The sequence below is a fragment of the Mus caroli genome, chromosome 4 (assembly GCF_900094665.2).
Source record: "Mus caroli chromosome 4, CAROLI_EIJ_v1.1, whole genome shotgun sequence".
In the NCBI taxonomy this organism is placed as follows: Eukaryota; Metazoa; Chordata; class Mammalia; order Rodentia; family Muridae; genus Mus; species Mus caroli.
Genome location: NC_034573.1, coordinates 42,222,143 through 42,243,341, shown reverse-complemented (window position 1 = coordinate 42,243,341; position 21,199 = coordinate 42,222,143). Strand labels below are relative to the sequence as shown.

The window sequence follows — 21,199 nt, the reverse complement described above, 5'->3', positions numbered from 1 at the left end:
AACATTATTTTAAAAAGTCTGCTTCATCGTAGTTTGCCTTTAAATGTATGCTTGTCTTGCTAGTGTACAGTTTTGTGGATGGGAAAGATCATGAACAAGAATATAGTTCATGTTTTTATAATTCATGCACTGCAATGATTATGAAGTCTGTTTTATTAAAGTACATTGTTTTTAGTGTTTTCCTTAACACATTAATTTTTTTTCCCTCATATTAGAGATCTTTCAAAACCAGAAAGGTACAACGGAGACAATGTAATCTACAAACCACCTGGGGTGAGTTTCTGTTTTACAGACTGCTTCAGACACCATAGTTAATACAATTATAATATAAGCAATAGCTTTGTTTTAAATGCTGGAAGAATCATTGATGAATTCTTAACTTTTTAAGTACTAGGGATTGAACCAAAGGCTTGTGTATGCCAGGCAAGTGCTTCGACACTTCTACATTCTGGCCCCTTACTGTGTTTGAGTCAGCGTCTCACTAAGGTGCCAGGCTTGCCTTGAACTTGAGATCCTTCTGCCTCAGCCTCCAGAGGGGTAGGGATGAAAGGCTTGTCCTGCCATGACTGAATGATGTGACTTTGAAACCCACGTGGTCTCGTAATCCGTATTTTAGAGGGACAAAGTGTTCACAGAATCCCGAAGGTACAGACCTGCAGTAACTTCTCTCCCTGTTTCTGTTGCATTCAGTCTGAGAGCCAAATGTTTGTCACCACTTGTATTGTACCTACAACCTCCCAACCTGCTGGGGCATAAATTAGCTTCTTGACAGTAAAAGCACCTAGATTGTTTTAAACTTGGCTAAATTGTTTTTACTTTTTTCTTTTTTCTTTTTCTAAAAAAAAAAAAAAAATCAATTCTCTAGGAGAATTCCATACAAGTGTGTCATATTCACTCCCCTCCCCCAACTCTTCCCAGATCTACCCCTCCATCAAGACCAACTTGCAGTACTTAAATAAATAACACTCTTAGGTATGTAGCTTTCTAGTAGTGCAAGATTGACTTACCAGGGCCTACCCCATAGCAGAATGCTGGCTATCCTTCCTCTCCCTCTAGCTGTGTGTTGCCAATCACTCAACTGATAGGAGAGGAATTGTGTGCCCAGCTCTCTTCTCCATGTTGGATTTGGTCTGCTGTGGGCTTATACAGTGTTGCATGTGTATGCGGTCACAGCTGCTGTGAGTTCGTGAGTGCAGCAGCCCTGCTGTCACCACAGACACTGTTCCCATTTTGTCATTAACAGCCTTTCTGCCCCCTCTTCTGCAGTGATCCCTGAACTTTGAGAGGAGTATGGGATATATGCTTTTTTCAGGCTTAGCATTCCCTAAGAAATAGTTTCTTATATTGTGCACCTTTACCAGTTGTGGCTCTCTATTCCAATCACCATCTACTGCAAATAGAAATCTCTCTGCTGAGAGCTGAGATACATAAATCTGTGGGTGTAAATTGATGCTGTTGAGAGTCGGTTTAATACTCTGTCCTTTGAACAGCTAGGTTCTCCTCTTGACTAAACAATTTGTAAGCGTGTTTAAACATGAAGTAGCTGGGTAGGCCTGAATAGTGGTAGGAACAACTAAGGCAAAATTTGCACTGTGTTTTCTTTCTTTCTTTCTTTTTTTTTTTTTTTAAAGATTTATTTATTATATGTAAGTACACTGTAGCTGTCTTCAGACACTCCAGAAGAGGGCGCCAGGTCTCATTGCGGATGGTTGTGAGCCACCATGTGGTTGCTGGGATTTGAACTCTGGACCTTCGGAAGAGCAGTCGGGTGCTCTTACCCACTGAGCCATCTCACCAGCCCGCACTGTGTTTTCTTAAATTGACATAAAGAATGAATGTTTCACATCCCAAAGATAGAATGAATATTTTTTTCTAGGTCATAATTAGGTTTGAGGTTTGTTGTTGTTGTTGTTGTTGTTGTTGTTGTTGTTGTATTTCGTATTTGTTTTTTTATATTTTGAGACAGGGTCTCTATTATGTGACTCTGGCTGTCCTGGAACTCACTATGTAGACTGGGCTGGCCTCAGACTCACATAGTTCCACCTGCATTGGCCTCCCAAGTTCTGGGATTCAAGGCATATATCATCATACCAGGCCAAGATTTTATATATATAATTTTAATGTGTCTATAATGTTTTGATACTAGATTTTTTTTTATGTAGAGAAATAATCTAGCATTACTTTTAAAGGTCATTTTCTACTCCTAATTCAGATGCTATCTTAATCCATTTTTCTATTGCTGCACATATCTGAAGTAGAGTGCTTAAGAGAAGAGGCTTCTTTGCTCACAGTTCTGACGCTGGAAATCTAAGCCTGGCTTGTTCCTTCTGTTACTCAGAAGGCTCCCCAAACTGTGTCACAACATAATGAAGGAGTAGGAAGGAGGAAGCCGTGTGCAGAGTGTGTTGTGTAGTAAGGCAGGAAACCGGAGACCAGGCGAGAACAGTTTTGTTCTTTTAATAACAAGTTAATGCTCCGAAGCTTAAATGGAGTCCTGCAAACCTGCATTAATCCTCAGTGACTTACTCTCTCCTCTCACCACTTTGTTAAAAGTTCTATCACTTCTTGAATCCACATGCGACCAAGCTTTCAGCTCATGAACTTTTAGAAGACACACACAAGCTGTATTTAGACCCAGACAGATAGGGCCTTGCCTGTTCATTCCTAGGTGTGTTTCTTTAGTAGTCAGTGTCACCATCTCTAGCTTATCAGAACCCAAGAGTGTCTGTGCTATGATGTAGACATTAAATGAGCATGGCCTCTGGCCTTAGACTGTGCCTTTGGCTGTGATATGCTGGGAGTGTTTCTTCATTTGTGAGTGCTTTAGATTTTGTCACTAAGAAGAAGAAGTGGTGGGTAATAGAACTTGCTGTGTTGGGAAGCTGGGAGAAGTATGAATTATCACCACGTGCCTTCGACAGTGCTAGACACAATAAGTTTCCTGAACTAAACGTTAGTTTTTTGATCATTTAATGTATGTTGTATACTCTGATTTTTGAGTGAAAACAGCCTTTGGTGATTGCTATAGATCCCCAGCGTCTTCTCTGTTTCAAAGTGAGCCTGACTGACCAGATTTACTTACAACATTTTCAATGAAAACAATAGCTTCATTACTTCATTTGGGTAATTCTCTTTTTACCTACATTGTGGCCTACATTTGATGAAATTCCTGATAGATAATTGTCTTAAATCTGGGGAGGGTCTTTTATATCACAAGTTAGATTGCCAAGTTCCTAATTACCACAGTTTGTCCTTTTTCTAATGTATTTACCAGCAAAGATTTCAGTAATCTAATTTTTATTTCTGTTTTTATAACAGCGTTCTGCGCCAGACATGGTGTACTTGGGATCTATGACAAATTTTGATGTAACTTACAACTGGATTCAAGATAAATGTGTCCCTCTTGTCCGAGAAATAACATTTGAAAATGGAGAGGTATGGGCTTCCACACAGTAATCTTAATTCGGTTATATAAAAGAACGCATCGCTCTGTTCCCCCTCATGCTGTTCATCAGGTATCACTTGGCACAGTTGTGCCCCAGCTGGGTTCATAGAGCATCCTCACTGGCTTCCCACTCACTGTTCCCGAAGCCTTCTTAGGTTTCCAGTAATGGCAGTAGTTGGTAATACTCGTGAAAAAGGACTTGAGAGTAACTTATGCTTAGGTGGGTATGCTCTAATACCCACCCTTGGGTAAGGATCCTGTCTAAGTGGATGTCCTTTAGAAGGACAAATCTTAGTTGCAGTGGGCAATCCTTTGCCAGTAAAGGTTTTTCTGGTATTAGAAAGAAATACAAAGAAACAGTTTGATAGTTACTCTGAAGTCTTTTTAGTTTGTTCCTATTCCTAACTTTAAGAAAAAGGGCAGATAGACTCTCTGCTAGTTAGATGAATGGTGTTGGGTTGTTTTTGTGTTTCTCCAGGCCTTGTGTCTGTTTAGCTCGAAGGCTCAAGATTTGAAAGATGATCCATAATACATGTGCTTTCTCAGTTCTTGTCAGAATAGTTTCAAAAACAGAATTTAAAATTTCAGACCTGGAAAATCTTAATTCAACTCCCCCCAACCATAGAAGTTGCCACATTTAATAATTCTGTATTTCTAAATTATTATTTCTTTTATTGATTTTCTGTTTGTGGTGGGAAAAGGGCTTGTAATTTGCTTCTCTTCTCCTGTGCTTGGAGGTGGGGGGGGTCTCTTGTTTTTATTTTTATACTATGTATTCCACACTGTTAGCCTATAAGCTCCTGCAGATTCTCCTGCCTACACGTCATGTCCCCAGGAGAGTATAGGGATTATAGATGTGTGCCACTACATCTGACTTTATGAGAGTGTTAGTGATCCAACCTGCATCATCAGGGTCACACAGCAAGCACTTTTACCCACTGAGCCATCTCCATAGCTCCACATGTAATAAGTCTTAAGATGTAGTATATGTTGGAATTAACCACCATGAATTATTTAAACCATAGGAAAGAATTTGTTTCTCTTGAGTCCGATTGTCTTAGAATTTTCCTAATACTTTATATGTGCTCGGTAAGGCATTTGTTGGTGTAGACATAGACATGGAAGCCTAGGAGTCACGTTAATTACCAGTTTCCACATGCTTGATTTTGGAAAATTCATTGCTGTGTATTTCAGGTAATATATGTTTCCAAATTTGTCTGTTGTATCTTTCTCAATATCTGTATGTTCATGCATGTTTGTGTTGAGTGTAATGAAGTAAAGTGATGTGTGCTTTTAGTTTAGTTTCCTAGCTCTTGTGTTCTCTCTGTGGGAAGTGATCAGGCTTCTTTCACAGTAGTATTCATAAAGTAGCACTCTTCTCCTTGTATTTTGTCATGTGTTTGCCCGATCTTTCTGTATGGGAAATTGGGGAGCAGAACCAGGCATGAAGCGAGATTATCTGCCCTCAGGGCTTGGTGGTCAGTTTTTGACATGTCCAGAGAAAGAAAGGAACATGTGTCCAGTGCAGCCTGACGGGCACTAAGGAAAAGCCTAAGAATTCAAAGGAGAAAACGAATTTTATTTCTTTAGAAACTGGGTGGGCTGGGGCAGTTGCTTTCAAGAAGAGACATTGCAATCCTGAAGGAAGGGCTGAAAGAAAAGGATGTGCTAAGGAGGTGAGGACGTAAGAGAGCATTGTCATTCATCCTGGGTGTTTACAATGCCATTGGAAACCCACCTGTTAATTCTAGACTGAGCTGGGTTTGTACACAGAGCTAAGGGATCCGTCCCTATGAGCTGATAATAGAAACTGTTGCACTAGGGGAAATTACCAAGCCAGAACAGAAAAGTCCAGAGACAAAAGTATGAGGAGTGGGATCCGTAAATGAAGATTAAGAAAAAATGTAATCCTGGGCTGGAGAGATGGCTCAGCAGTTAACAGCACTGACTGCTCTTCCAGAGGGTCCTGAGTTCAATTCCCAGCAACCACATGGTGGCTCATAACCATCTGTAATAGGATCTGATGCTCTTTTCTGGTGTGTCTGAAGACAGCTACAGTGTACTCATACACATTAAATAAATAATATTTAAAAAAGAAAAATAAAAATGTAATCCGAAGAGATAAAGGGCAAGGAAGAAGAAACTCTATATTGAATTACTAAAACATAAATGTACTGCCAGGAAATGGTAGCAGTGAGGGGGCGGGGGGGGGGGGGGGGGCGGGGGGGGGGCGGGAAAGGAGAGTGGCAGCTAATAGGTATATGGTTTATTTTTGGAGTAATGGGTGTGTTGTGGGATGAGTGATGATTTTCACACAATCTTGTGAATATAACAGCAAATTATACACTTAAAATGGTGGACTTTTGTGGCTGAACGTTACCTCTCAGTTAAAAGAAGAGATAATATGATAAACTTATTTACTTATCTATATATACAAGTGAAACAAATTTAAATATGAGGTAGGAACGAAAAATAGTCTCATGTGATAGGTCTCAGTGATTTAAAAATCATTATTAAAGATAAACGGTATCTGTGCTCCTTGCTCAGGCAGTTCCTAAACTGGACTCTTGGAGGGATTGCTAGTGGAAATGACTACGTGTGGAGCCTTTCTGGACTTTCTCATACAAATAAGAGCATGGCATTTGTTAAGATTAGATTATTCAAATCTACCGTTTCTCTTGTTTCCTTTACTCTCAATTACAGTAAAACAGATTTTAATAGCACTTTGTTGTTTTCAAGATGCTTTGTATGTGTGCATATTGAAAGACAGGGGCAGTTGATTGTGGAGTTTTGTCTTTTATCCTTAAAACACTTTGCAGCTTTGGGTAGGTCTCACATAGTGGAATGGTTTTAATACACACCTTAGAATAAGCATGAATTTGTGAATGAAATTGACACAGTGCTCACACATTAGTCTTGCAGTCTTCCTTGTGAGGACTGGCAATACTCCTCAGTGTTTGTCTCACTCCTGGATTGAGAACTGACTAGTTCTTTCTTCTCTCAATGCTCTTCAAGAGACTGCCCTTGTACTCACATGTGCAGTACTGGCTAATACAGCAGTTCTCAACCTTCCTAAAGCTTGTGACCCTAATCCTGTTCCTCAAGTTGTGGGGACCCCAGCCATAAAATTATTTTGTTGCTACTTCATAACTAATTTTGCTGCTGTTATGAATCATATTGTAAATATTGATATGCAGGGTATCTGATATATGACCCTGTGACCCCACAGGTTGAGAACACTGGGCTAACAGATTGAGCAAGGACTTTTCAGGTGAATCCATGCATATAACAGAGCAGTACATGTGTGCTTCCTTAGTAACTGTACCTAAGATGCAAAGGGTTGAACTCATTTTTTGTTCTATCTCAGTATTTTTCACAGTTAGATCCTTTTTTATGATTGCTTGTAACTGTCAGTTCTATGAATTGAGTCCACACTTGTTCCACTTGGAAAACAGCACTGATTTTCATTGAAAACTTGTTTCCACAGGAATTGACAGAAGAAGGACTGCCTTTTCTCATACTCTTCCACATGAAGGATGATACAGAAAGTTTAGAAATATTCCAGAATGAAGTAGCCCGGCAGTTGATAAGTGAAAAAGGTAGACTGTTGAAGGTGTCTGGCTTTGTCTTTCTTTCTCCTCCCTTCCTGGTCCGTGTTTGATTTAACACAGGGAGGATAGGAGTTCCCCAGGTACTTAGCGTGCATTAGGGAGGAAGCAGCATGTGCAGGGTGAGGCAGGCTTTCTGTGTGCTCGCTCTGGATTTTCGAGGGAAAGACAAACCGCATGAAGAGTGGGCTTCTGGGTGAACTGTAATATTTCCTGGTACCTAAATGCTTCTCTGACACATTTCCTGAGACATTGCTAAGAGATGACACTTGCTGATCCATATTAATTTCTGTATAAAAGTTGAGCAGCTGTAGGCATTTTCTCATATCTTAGCAGAATGTGGGGCATCGGACAGCTTCCCCTCTACAATGAGGAGAAAAGGTCAAACCATGTAAACTGATGGTGTGGTAAAGAGCTGCCTACTTTAGTCATTTAGTGAATAGCTAGGTTTGAATTAGATTTAAAAGGAGCCATTTATCATACAAGGGGCATGAAGATGGTCCCAAGGGAACAGTGTGTATGTCAGAATTTGGGAAACCTACATAGCAGATGGCTGCCGAGTGAAGAAATAAAAAAATCACATCATAATAGCATTTAAATTTGAGCTTTCCTATAATTTCCCTTATAATTTCTAAGGGAATTATACTCTGCCCTGAGAACTAAAAAAAAATCCTTCTTTTAAACATACTGTTCAGGTTTTAGTTTTTTGACTTGAATCAATTTCAAGAATGTTGGTATTGTTTATTATGCTATTTTTGTGAATTCATAATCAGAAATACAGTTAAAAATCTAATGTAGTTCTTAAAATTCTGTTTCTTTCAAAGGTACAATAAATTTCTTACATGCAGATTGTGACAAATTTAGACATCCTCTTCTCCATATCCAGAAAACGCCAGCAGATTGCCCTGTCATAGCCATTGACAGTTTTAGGCATATGTATGTTTTTGGAGACTTTAAGGATGTATTGTAAGTATCTCTCTCTTTTTTAATTACTCAGTTGCTTGACTATTTTACATACCTGTGTACTGTGAAGGTGTGAGAAGTTAGAGTGGCTCCTCCTACCTATCTTTGTACCATGTGACATCACTCAGTGGAGGATTTCAGATGTTGGGTGACTGGGAACTACTCTCTAAAAGGACGATGTGTGCTACGAGAAGTTAGGTTTGCTCTGTGGTTGGTCTGTGCCATCACATACCAAGCAAAGATATATCCTTAGTCAGGCTGGCTGGCGCATTGCTGCTAGTACCTGCTTGCTCGTGATTGCGTGCTTATGAACACCGAGAGTGTATGCAACTCAGAATTTTGCCATGGCCAAGAATCTGATGGCATGGAGCAGAACCTTTCCAGGAACACGGAAGCTTCTGGCTTCTGCTCTTAGGCCTTTGCAGTATTAGCAAACATGGAAGCCTTGTGACTGCTGTGGAGACTGAAATCTTACTAGCTTTCAGGGATGTAAACTACAGTAACTCAAAGTTCAAGGTATTAATATATAAAAATTATAAGCATTACAAATTAAGTAATATACACTTAATTTTCTTGAACAATCCATTTTACACTTTAAAATCTCAAAATACTATTTTTCAGAGAGGATAAGTTGAAGTTTCACTGAAGAATAATTTATTCCATATACATCTGAATTTTTCAGTAGACATGTGATTTTTCAGAAGAATCTTGTTCCCGAAACCGATGTAATATTGAGTTCTGCCTTGGGCTGGTCACTGAACTTCTGTTCCCTATAAAGTAACACCTGCCTGGTTTGATAGTTTTGTGAAAATGAGTGAGAGGTGATGGCTGTGTTATAACCCAGTAAGGTATAACAAATCCTAGCAGATGGTTATTTTAAATAATAAAGTATGCCAAAGATCATTTTTTAAGTTTTACCTTACACTCAAAGATTATCATTTTAACCTATCAATTCATCTAATGTTTTTTCTAGGTCTTCTAAATGACAGTCATTATTCTAGATATCAAGTATGTAAATTCTACTATGCCAGGGGCTGGCCCAGTGCTGGGTACGGGATGCGATGTCCATCAGTTACGTATGGATTGTGGGTGCTGGCCTGTTACCTGGAACCACTGTGCTGGTTTAGATCTGAGGAGCCATGCAGGTGACAGCCTAGATCTTAGGTTTGCTTACAAAGTAGCCTGAGCCCCAAAGTAGGAGAAAGAGACAATAAAACCCAGAGCTGAGGAACTGTAGAGATGACTCTGCAGTTGCCTCTGGAGGACCTGGGTTTGAGTCTCAGCATCCACATGGTGGCTCACGACCATCTGTAACTCCAGTGGATCTAACGTTTTCTTCTGGCTTTCTGTGGTCCATGGACACGTGTGTAGGAAAAACACTTAAAGACATAAAGTATTTTTAATTAAGAAAATGACTAGGGCAGAAACAAATAAAATAGATTCTAAAACAATAGAAAGCCAAGGAAACACATTTTTGAAAAAATACATTTAAAAGTGTTTAGCCAGACTGTAAAAGACAGACTCAAATAAATAAAATCAGAAATAATACAGGAGTCATTATAAATTTTGTCACAGAAATAAAGTGGATAAGAGTCTATTTTGAATAATGTGTCAACAAATTGATAACCCTGAAAAAATAAATTTATAAGATGAATCATAAATACATAGATTCTTTTGTTCTTTTAATGGTGAACTGTGACCAGGAAGTATAAGCTAAAATAAACTTTTTTCTTCCTCAAGTTGCTTATGGTCAGAGTGTTTTATCAAAGTAACACAAAGCAAACTAGAACAATATCCAAAGGAAATTAAATCAGTATGTCAAGCTGATTTCTGCACTCCCAGAATTCATTGCAGCATCATGTGCATCAGCTGAAAAGTGGGTAAAGAAAATATGGTCTATCCACCAGGAGTACTCTTCACCTGAAAGTAGGGATCTTACAGCATAGACCATGTCATTGCCGTCTGTAGTTTTACCATTCTCCCCTGCTTACCCAGCTCTGTTCCACCATCTTATCTTCCGGGGACACTGTGGGCTCGGCAGACTCCTCTGCTAACCACCTCGTCTCCCCTTGGAGTCTCCATAGGTCTCTCAGGCTACACAGAGCTGCTCTGTGATGGTGGGTGCTGGCTTCAATCACAGCCATGCTTCAGGTTTTCATCCTCTATGGAGATGACTTGTTCCTGGATCTGATTCTTCAGCACTAGCTCCTTCACCTGCTCTAGCAGCTCACAGATGGAATAGATGTTGGAGTGGACCAACTTAAACCGCTGGGTCTGGGCCCAGGTGGCCCCCGAGTTGATGCTCAGCTGTTTGTGGTTGTGGGCTTCAGGCTGAAGCTCCTATCAACTGGCAAGTGGGATCGCCTTCTGAGAGTGAAGAAATTAGTCAGTTGAAGTCAGATTAGCACTGGCATTTTGAATCTCATTCCTGGAGAATGCAAACAAGTACTAGCAATTATCCTGTTAAATAATTTATTTTGTTTTTATTTATGTGTGTCTGTGTGCCATGTATGCAAGGGTGAGCATAAGCTACTGGATATGGGTACTGGAAATCAGTCAAAGAGCATCAAGAATCCTTAACTGTTGAGTTCATATTCTTATCAAATCACCCAGTCTTTTTATTTCCTAACTGTAGCCTTCTGGACCAGTAGATGGGCTATTGGCTAAGTAGAGCTAATCTGCCAGCCAGTAGCATGCATGCTCTGCTTTGGAGAAAGAAGAAAGAAATCTGGCAATCGAAAATAATCTCTATACTGCAAGTGGCTCTCCCCTTTTACTCCAGCACTCAAGAGGTAGAGGCAGGTGGATCTGAGTTTGAGGCCAGCCTAATCTACAGAGCTAGTTCCCGGACAGCCAGCACTCCATAATGCTGCATTTGAAGCTCTTTGAAATATTTCACTTCTTTATTTTTTTTTCCTTAGCTGTCCAATTGCCCCTTGTAAGCACTGTTCCTGGTAACATTTTTTTAAATTGAGAGGAGGTGTGTGCTATAAGAGCTAAGATCTAGCCTATGTGAATAGATGCTAGTGTTAAAAATCAATAAAGCATGCAACAGGATGAATCTGACACATTTAATGGCTTGTCTAATTGTTATTATGCTGCCTGATAATTAAAGCTGAAATGATGAGTGGTTTTCCATAAATTACTATCATTACTATTACTTTTTACATAATAACTCAGCATTTCTGGAGTCATCTGACAGAAGTGTGGTTGTTTTATGGGCGCAGTCCATGCGTGCTGGAGGTGGAGACTGCCAGGGGACACTCATCTTCTTTTCAGAGAAGTTGGATCCCCTAAAGTAAAATGACTTACAAGTCCACACAGGCTCACAGTACTGCATACAGACAGCAGCATTTCCCCTACCTGTAAAACGCTATGGAAATGCTGGTGTTTGAAGGGCTAGTATTTCACAATGGCAGAACTAAGTCACGGCTCTATGAGCTCTTGGCCTTTTTTTCATTGTTTGATCAGGTAGATTTCCTACCAACTTGAAAGGAATAGATTTTATATGAAGATGGAAGAGTGGGGGTAATTTTAGTACCCAGGTAACAATACTGTGGTGTTCTCAAGCCTGAGAAAAGTCACATAAGACTGAATGGACTGTGAAGAAAGCTGTCTGGGGGCTGGAGAGATGGTTCTGTGGTTAAGAGCACTTGCTGCTCGATCTTCCAGAGAACCTATGCCAGATGGCTTCAAACTGTCTATAACTCCAGCTCCAAGAGATCTAATACCCTCTTCTGCTTCTGCAGGCACCTGGTACACACATGCACTTATGCAAATACATACATACATACATACATACATACATATAAGAAAACTTATCTTTAAAACTGTAGTTAGTGAATGCTTTTACTGAAGTGTTTATAACTGTCTGAAGTTTCGAGTGATACGAGGGAAAATAGCAGCCGGACAGATTGTAGGCCGTTCCTTGCACACTTTTCATTAATTATTGACACCCCCACCCCCAAATGGAGTAGACTACTCTGATGATAAGTTCTCCAACTCTGGGTCCCAAGTCATTTCTCCCAAACACCAAATCACTGAAAATTTGTATTGTGAGCCTAGGCACTTCTTCTCCCTCTGAGGCCAGACAAAGCAACCTGACTAGAAGAACATTTCCCACATACAGGCAACAGCTTTTGGGATAGCCCCTGCTCCAGTCATTTGGGACCAAGATGCACATCTGTTACATATGTGCAGGGAGGCCAAGGTTCGGCCCAAATATGTTCTTTGGTTGGTGGTTCAGTCTCTGAGAGCCCCAAGGATCCTGGCTAGGGGATTCTGTTGGAGTTCCTGTCCCCATGTGGGCTCAAAATCTTTCCTCCTATTCTTTTGTAAGAGTCCACAAGCTCCATCCACTGTTTGGCTATGGGTGTCTGCATCTGTCTGAGTCAGCTTCTGGGTGGACCCTCTCAGAGGACAAGCATAACAGAGTATCATTAATCGTGTCAGGGACCCGTCTCTGACTCCTCCTAGGGATGCCCACACCTCCTCTCCGCCTCCCCCCCCCCCATCAGTTGCAGATTTCCATTTATTTTCATGGCCATCTAACCATCTCTGCTGTCCTTTCCAGCACTTGATCCTGAACCCCCATTCCTCTCCCACCCAGTTCTTTCCCTCCATCTGCCTCTTATGACTATTTTATTCGTCCTTCTAAGTGACATTCAGGCATCCTTGCTTGGTGGACCTTCCTTCTTTACCTTCTTTGAGTCTGTGGAGTGTAACATAGTACCTGTATTTTATGGCTAATATCCACTTATCAGTGAGCACATGCCATGCATGTCCTTTTGGGTCTTGGTTACCTCACTCAGGATGATATTTTCTAGTTCCATCCATTTGCCTGCAAAGTTCATGATGTCTTTGTTTTTAAATAGCTGAATAGTATTCCATTGTGTAGATGTACCACATTTTCTTTTATCCATTCTTCAGTTGAGGGACATCCAGGTTGTTTCCAGTTTCTAGCTATTACAAATAAGGCTGCTATGAACATAGTGGAGCATGTGTCCTTATTACAAGTTGGAGCATCTTCTGGGTATATGCCCAGGAGAGGTATTGCTGGATCCTCCGGTAGTACTATGTTCAATTTCCCGAGAAACCGCCAAACTGATTTCCAGAGTTGTACAAGCTTGCAGTTCTCACCAGCAATAAAGGAGTGTTCTCTTTCTCCACATCCTCGCCAGCATTTGCTGTCACCTGAGTTTTTCAAGTTCCTGTCACACACATCTTTCACTTGCTTGGTTAAAGTTAAACCAAGATTTTTATATTATTCATGGCTATTGTAAAGGGGTTGTTTCTCTCATTTCTTTTTGGCCCATATGTCATTTGTATAAAGGAGGGCTACTGATGTGCGTGGATTTTGTATTCAGCCCCTTTGCTGAGGTGTTTATCAGCTGTAGGATCTCTGGGAGAAGTTTTGGGGTCACTTATGTGTACTGTTATATCACCTGCAAATGCCCATACTTTGACTTTTCCCTTTCTAGCTTGGCTCCCCTTGATCTCTCATCCCTGATTTTAGTGGAATTGCTTTGTTTCTCTCCATTTGGTCTGGTGTTCACTATTGACTTGCTGTATATTGCTTAGATTATGTTTAAGTATGTGCCCTGTATCCCTGATTTTCCCAATACCTTTAACATGAAGGGCTATTGTATTTTATCAAAGGCTTTTTAGCATCTATTGAGATAGTCATGCGATTTTTTTTTTCCTCCGTAGAAAAATTTTAAGTGAGAAAGAACGTGGTTATTGGTGGAGCTTGTCCTGCTCCTTCACCCTTTTTCTTGCCTTCTGCTTTTCCTTGTGAGACTCCTAGTTGAGCCTAGGGTTCCTGCATGCTAGGCACATGCTGCATCACTAAGCCACACCTTTACCCCCTTTTTAATTTTGAGGGAAGGGTCCTCTTGTCCAGTGCTGGCTAGAGTTTGTAGTTCTGTCTCAGCCTCTCAGCTGAGAGTACAGGCTTGCTTCACCATGCTTAGCCTGATAGAGTTTTGTAAAAAGCACATTTTGTTTATCTGGTAATGTTTTTATTATTATTCCTTGTTAACAGTTGGCTGGACCAACTGAGCATCTTCATCCCAAGAAAGAATTCCTTCTTGTGAAAATTTACCTTAGAATTCATCATATATCTAAGTGGAAAACAATAAGCAAGAAAATCCTAAACAGTCAAAGGAAGACAAAGTTCTAAAAGCATCAAAAACGCTTAGAAAAAAATGATAAATTGGTTTTCATCAAGTTATAAATCTTTGTTCTATGGATGATACTGTTAAAACATAAACAAGATACAGAGATGACAACTTAGCATATGAGCAAGGTTCCCAGGGTCATTATATAGTCAAGAAATGCAAGGTAGAGTCACAGCGAGATGCTGGTCTCTGGCCTGATGGCCCGCCAATACAGATTGACGGTTTCTTTGTGAAAGTTACACATTTATGCAGTACCGACCAGTTTCTAGAAACTAAAGTTCACGTAAAAACCTGTGCACATGTATTTGTCATAGCATTGTTTCTGACCACCAAAATCCTGATAGAATCCAAATGTCCTCAACAACATAAATAAGTAGACTTCTGTGGTACATATGTTTGTTTGTGTGTATGTATGTGTGTATGTATGTATGTATGTGTATGTATGTGTGTGTGTGTGTGTGTGTGTGTGTGTCATAAGATCAGCAAACACATGAGTGGTTGCCAGGGATCAAGTCCAGCTGCAGAGATCTCACCTGGTTTGCAGAGGTAGTAAGAAAACACTGCACATTTGTTAAAATTTAGAGAGCCTAAGCTGAGCACTGTGCTAGTGATCTCGCGCAGCTGAAAACAGATCTTTAGTAAGTTTAGGAGCAGCCCAGCTACATGCTGAGAGTCTCAAAACAAACAAACAAACAAACAAACAGTTATAGAACTTGGACTTTAGAGGAAAAATATCTACTGTGTTTCAGTTTTTTAAAATAATAAACCTAGCTTGTGCTTTGTCAGAGGGTGGCCACAATTTACTGTTTGTGTCTGTGTTTCACTGTCTAAAAGTAAAGCATTGTAAACAAACAAGTTTGGAAGGTGGAAGAGACACACTTAGTGTTCCAGTTAGGAAAATTACAGCCCGAAATGAAAATAGGATAAACTTACTCTAACAGTCTTCTTGCAGGTTGCCACACTGTCTACTCAAACAATTTAGAGCTCAAAATTCTTTCTTTCCTCTTGTCTCATGACACGGGGAAACTTGAGGTCAGGGAAAAAGCCTGTCTTGAGCATCCTCAATTTGTCATGTTTGGGATTTTGTCGTTCATTAGCTATTCCTTGACTAGCAGTTCTCCTAGTCTTGGCAGCTTGTAAAACAAACCAGCACCATTATCTCAGGCAGTTCGAACATGCGGAGTCCGTGGCTTGAATTTTCTACTTCAGCACTTTGCTGTGGAGTGACAGAGGATGATGTCAGAAGAAATGTCAATTGATCTCCTCTCAGTGTTTATCTCTGGTGTATGTGCAATTACTTCTGCACCAGAGAACCAAGGCCAGGCATTCTGTCAATACTGCTGCCTGACAGTCATTTGTATTTGTAAACTGTGCATTTGGCACCCGCTGGTCTCTATTGCACTGAAGCTGGTGGGGAACCAACATGGTGTACAATGAAGTTGTTGGTAGGTACAGCTCAGTGGGAGTTTGGAAAGGGGTGGGGGGCACAGTACTTCCAGGACCTCAGGATAGAATTTAAAAAGGAAAAACTAGAAACTGGTAATATTTACACAGAGTAGCTGTTCTTGCCTATGAAAACAAAATAATAACAAGAATATGTAAAAGTAAGGCTGGTGTACCCAAGGAACTAAAATAGGTATGGAAGTCCATTTTAGAATCTTTCTTTCTTGTTTGTTTGTTCATTTGTTTGTTTGTTTGTTTGTTTTCAAATATATGTGTGCTCTATCTGCATATATGCCTGCATGCCAGAAGAGGGCATCAGATCCTAGTATGAGCCACCATGTGGTTGCTAGGAATTGAACTCAGTACCTCTGAAAGAGCTGCAGACAATGCTCTTAACCGATGAGCCATCTCTTCACCTGGAAGTGCATTTTAATTTTTGTAATATATTAAAAAAAACAATGGTTTTCTGTTTGGAGTATATAATAATCTCTGTAAAAGGTAGGCAAAGGAAAACATTCAATTTCTCAAGAAATAAAAATTAAAATTCAGCTATTACTTATCAAATTGGCAAATCAACTTCATTTTTTTTCTTAAATCATGTTGACGACTTTAGAATGCAAATCTATGGATAGCAAAAAATTGATTAGACTTGAAGGTATCATTTGTTTCCATTTCAGTGGCTACAACTCAAGGAATTCTAGAGAAACCTACTTTGTAAGTGTGCTGCTCAGCATAGTCTGGACCACCTCGGAAGAGGCCTGGACTCCCAGAGCTTTTGAGAATCCACAGGATTTTGCTGAATTCAAATGCTGTGAGACCCTCAGTGGGGCTAGTTCTAAAACTGAATATTTTTAAGCGATTTCCTCTAATATTTTCCCCTTTGAACCTCAACATTTTTAGTGTTTTTTTTTCTAGGATTTAAGTTTTTTGTTTTATATGTATGTGTGTGCCAGTAAAAACATATGAATCATTACAGACATACACACACACGCACACACACACACACACTATTTAAGTATCTACCAATAAAGATAATAAAATATATTTGGGATACAGCATCTTGATAGCATTGCCTCTGTTAGTGGTAATTATAGAAAAATTTCAATGAAGCACGTGCAATAATTAGAACATTGGTGCTGAAGAAATAGTTCAGCAGTTAAGAGTCCTTGCTGCTCTTTCAGAGAAACTAGTTCTGGTTCCCAGCACCTACCTGTCTCATCCTACTGTCTGTAACTCTAGTTCCAGGGGATACAATGCCTTTTCTGGCTCTCAGATGCTAGCCACTAGTGTCAGTATGTACATGTAGGTTCTCAACATAAAATATAAATTAAAAAGTTAGAACACAAAAGGTGTATCTAGTTGCCTGTAATAGCCATGGTAGGATTGGTAGGATTATAATGAAATATTTCTTTACAGCACTGTCAAGTTAGTAAAGTAGAGGTCAGCCTGTTTGGGCAGTTGAAGCTAAATAATTGTTTGCTCTTGGTTTTAGAATTCCTGGAAAACTCAAGCAGTTTGTATTTGACCTACATTCTGGAAAACTACACAGAGAATTCCATCACGGACCTGACCCGACTGACACAGCCCCAGGAGAGGTAGGACTCCTGTGTTGCCAGTGGGGACTCTTCTGTGGAGAGCGCCTCAGAGGGGACTTGGGCTAGAGTTGCAGCTCCTGATACCTCTGTAGAAATTTGGAGCTGACTAAGGCATATTCAGGTTATGCTCCTTTAAAGTTACTTCTTAAAATGCCAGGTCTCCAGAAAAGTTGTAAGGTGCTGGCTGTGTCTGGTTTCTAATCACCTAAACTGGGGTGACTGGGTATGACTCTGTGGGGTGGAGCTATACAGGGTTAAATATAGAAGTAAGAACATAGGATTTGGGAAAGTAGTTGAGAAAGCAGATCAGTGGATTCCCGTTCAAGCTTGCTTTTGCTGCTGAATCCGTGCCCTCGCTGTCCTAAAGCACTGCTCTGTCACCTTGTCCATCCATCCATAGTCACACTGTTGATAGTGTTCAAACACAGGGCTCAGTACAGCTTTCCCAGTGGATAGCTGAATGTTTGAATATTTATCAGTATTTTAAATTAGCTTTTCCTCACATATAAATTCTCAGTTGACATGTTGTTATACAGCTAGATTCTCAGAACGGGCAGATAGATGGGCTTTCTATGTCTCTGCTCTAAGAAAGAGTCCTAAATTTGCATCTTGATGTGTTATTATCTGTAAAGTCTGTGACCATGAACCTAAGAGGGAGATGGTACACATTAAACCCCTTCTTGTTTTATATACTAGGACTTCAGCCTACTGCTTTGTCCAAAGAACTTATATTTATGAAAGAAAACGAGAAACTGAATTTTTCCTTGCCTTATTTGGAAGTCAGATCAGGTTCAAAGTCAAGAGTTCTCTTGAGAATCTGATAATGTACTTTATTTGAGACATGATTGTTAAGCTACTATTAAAGTGGGGGAACTCGCTAATGACAGCATTCCATAGGTAATTGTTTTTCTTCAGCACACAGAGCTGTTCAGTGGCTCGCAACCTTCCTAATACTTCAACCCCTACTACAGTCCCTCAGGTTGTGATAACCCCCAACCATAAAATGATTGCTGTTGCTTCTTTATAACTGTAATTTTGCTACTGTTACTAACTTTAATGTAAATATCTGATATGCAGATGATCATAGGTGACTCCTGTGAAAGGGTGGTTAAACCCTCAGAGTGGTTAAAACCCACAGGCTGAGAACCACTGCTTTATACAATCAGGAAGAACCCCTAGTTTACTGTACTGTAGTGTCCTGATTTACTTTACTTCTCCCTTAGACAGTAGACTCCATATATTTTATTTATCCACATTTTTGTACTAAGCCAACTGGGTACAAGGTACATGTTTATAGTAATACCATTTCAGCTTGAGCATGTATCTGAACAGAAAGTCACTTTCTGAGGAAGTGAAGCCCGACAAAGTCAAATAGGCCACGGCACCTGCTACGTTCTGTTCTCATGGACACACGCTCGTATGTGTTAGTGTCCCATGTGCACATGTCCTGTCCACTGTAGGACTGTTATGGAGTACAGGTGAGCTTGCTTTTGAGACCCCTGCAGTGTGGAAAGAGAGTACAGGCCATGCTGCCTTTCCTTCAGAACTCGCTGACATTGTATCGTTTCACTGTGTGTGTGTCTCTTGTTGGAGCGTAAGTGTTACCAAAGTTCATTACAGCATTGTCTTCCTCATCTCAACCAGGTTTACTGAGTTCTGGCACTGAGATAGTGGTTAGAGCTCAGCTTCATTAACAGAGTAGATTAACATCAAGGCAGTCGCTCTTCGCAGTCACCTGTAAAAGACAAGGGTTAGGACCAAGCTAGCTTGTGCTGTCTCTGTGGGGTTCTCTAGGAGGCAATGGTGTTTAGTGTTGCTTCCTTCCACAATGCCTCAGTAACTATGACAGGCCCAGAGTCAGTGCTACTGTGGCAGCCATGCCCTGGACAGTGAGTTCAGGGATGTTTGAAGTGAAGAAACAAGATAATCTCTTCACCTTGACATATACTTTTCCCTTTTTATTTACTAGTAAATAAGTAATTATAAGGCTACTGCCAGTTATGTAATAGTAATGTATGATAACTCCATAAGATATTTTGGTATCAAGATTCTTTTCTTCTTTTGTAGCAAGACCAAGATGTAGCGAGCAGTCCTCCCGAGAGCTCCTTCCAGAAGCTGGCGCCCAGCGAGTATAGGTATACTTTATTGAGGGATCGAGATGAGCTGTAAAAACTCAAGAACACTGCAAGCCTTTCCACAGCAGCAGAGGCTTACGTGGTGGAAATAGTGAACCTATATTTTCATAATTCTATGTGTATTTTTATTTTGAATAAACTGAAAGAAGTTTTGGGTTTTTAATTTTTTTCCTCCCCCTGACTCAAATGCATTGTCATTTAATACAGCCTCTTTTTTAAAAATCTGCTAGGGTTTTAAAGAACAAAATAAAAAACCAGAGGCCTGTCTCCACTTTAAATCTGTCCTGTACAGTCTTTATCATGCAAGCGGAAGGCGGCATTGCCGGAAGCGCGCCGTTAACTTACACTACCACTGCACAGGCAAGAGAATCGGCCTGCTTCCTGTGTGGTAATCTGCTTTTTCTTTCTTCTTTTCTTTGCATATGGTCAAATTCTATTAGTATTTTTATTATCACATTTCTAAAAGCTAAGGGGATATATATTCTAGAGGCTTGGGAGGGAAATAAATTAAAATTTTCACACTGTGTACTATGTTGTACTGATTGGTTGGGCATTGCTTATGAGGGCTCCATAGTGGTTCTTCTTGGACTCCTAATGTGTAACTTAAACATGCTATGAAGAAAGAGGAGGAGAGCAATAAGCCAGAGCATTTGGCAAAGAAATGGAAATATTACTACATTTCTATATGTCTGTCTGAGACAGCAGCATATGGATGGCATTTAAAACTTTGAATGAATTAACCCTGAAATCAGGAAAGCAGCGACCCTGGTGGAGCAGGTTACCAGCGTTAAACTAGACATTTTAAGGCTTTCTCTGTCTAGAAATCTTCATTTTCAAAGAAAAACTGTATTTCAATTATTGTAAGTCCCCTCCTGTCTTTTGTAGTTTTGTTATTGTTCTGTAGATCAAAAGCAAAGATGTTAAGGAACAAGCGGTTTACGTTCTTCTGTCATCATCAACTGTCGAGGATTGTTAGAGGGCGTTCCCCTCGTTTCCCTGGTTTCCCAAGCCTGCAGTGGGCAGTCAGAAGGTCCCTGCCAGGCCTTGCCGCTGCCAGAGATAAGAGCAGAGGGAGAAGACTCTTGACATTATATCAGGAATCCCAGTGCCAGAGGTCAAACAGGCTCTAAATTGGCTCTCCTCAGGGCCTGCGTGTGGTGCTACAGGCCAAGGCCATTTATCCTTGGGATAAGTCAGTCCCAGTTTGGGGAGATAATATTTTTAAGCTTAAAAGATTGACATGTGCCATTATATGTAGTGTGTAATATATGTAACACCTTTCAATCCTTTTAAAATAAAATGAATATTTATAATGGATATTTAATAACTGTTATTTTTAAAAATCAGCTTCCAGTTCTTAATTATGCATGATTTTGTCCATAGTTTCTGTAGTTTTATTCAGAATAATGAGTATTAATGAGGTGATAAGGGGCTTGTTTAGAATGTCTCACCAGATTGTTTGTGGAGAACTAGGACAGAGCTTTCTAGAAGCCATCCTCCATTCTGCCACTTTATTGCTTTTAGTCAGAGTCTTGAATATGATCACAGTTTTTGTTTTCATGACCAAATCTGAGAGGCTCCAGATGAAAACTCACAGTTACACAGCACGCTCACATACAAGGTCAAAAACAGTGCCAAAAAAAAAAAAAAAAAAAAAATTAGCTGAAATAAATTTGTAATCCTATAATTAGGCTTGAAAAATAATAAAAGATACCACTCAAATACTGGGCTGCAGACAGCTAACTGAAAACAGTTATTAGAAAAAAGGCCAAAGGAACACATCTTCAATGTGGTCTAAAATGACAGACAGGCTGTTTAAAGTGAAAGATGT

General features: G+C 40.0%; 1 protein-coding gene across 2 annotated transcripts in view; it reads left to right on the top strand.

Moving 5' to 3' along the window:
• The window catches only part of Erp44 (endoplasmic reticulum protein 44), an 84,690-nt gene extending 63,664 nt beyond the window's left edge, over positions 1–21,026 (top strand). The window contains exons 5-10 of one of the 2 annotated variants that reach the window (XM_029476085.1): positions 216–273; positions 3,319–3,435; positions 6,933–7,044; positions 7,878–8,019; positions 17,131–17,233; positions 19,301–21,026. In XM_029476085.1, coding sequence (XP_029331945.1) covers positions 216–273; positions 3,319–3,435; positions 6,933–7,044; positions 7,878–8,019; positions 17,131–17,233; positions 19,301–19,402 — 634 coding nt within the window. In that variant the 3' untranslated portion in view covers positions 19,403–21,026. The remainder of the gene's footprint in view (positions 1–215; positions 274–3,318; positions 3,436–6,932; positions 7,045–7,877; positions 8,020–17,130; positions 17,234–19,300) is intronic. The other variant, XM_021160872.2, reaches the window with a different exon arrangement.
• Positions 21,027–21,199: the final 173 nt, after the last annotated feature.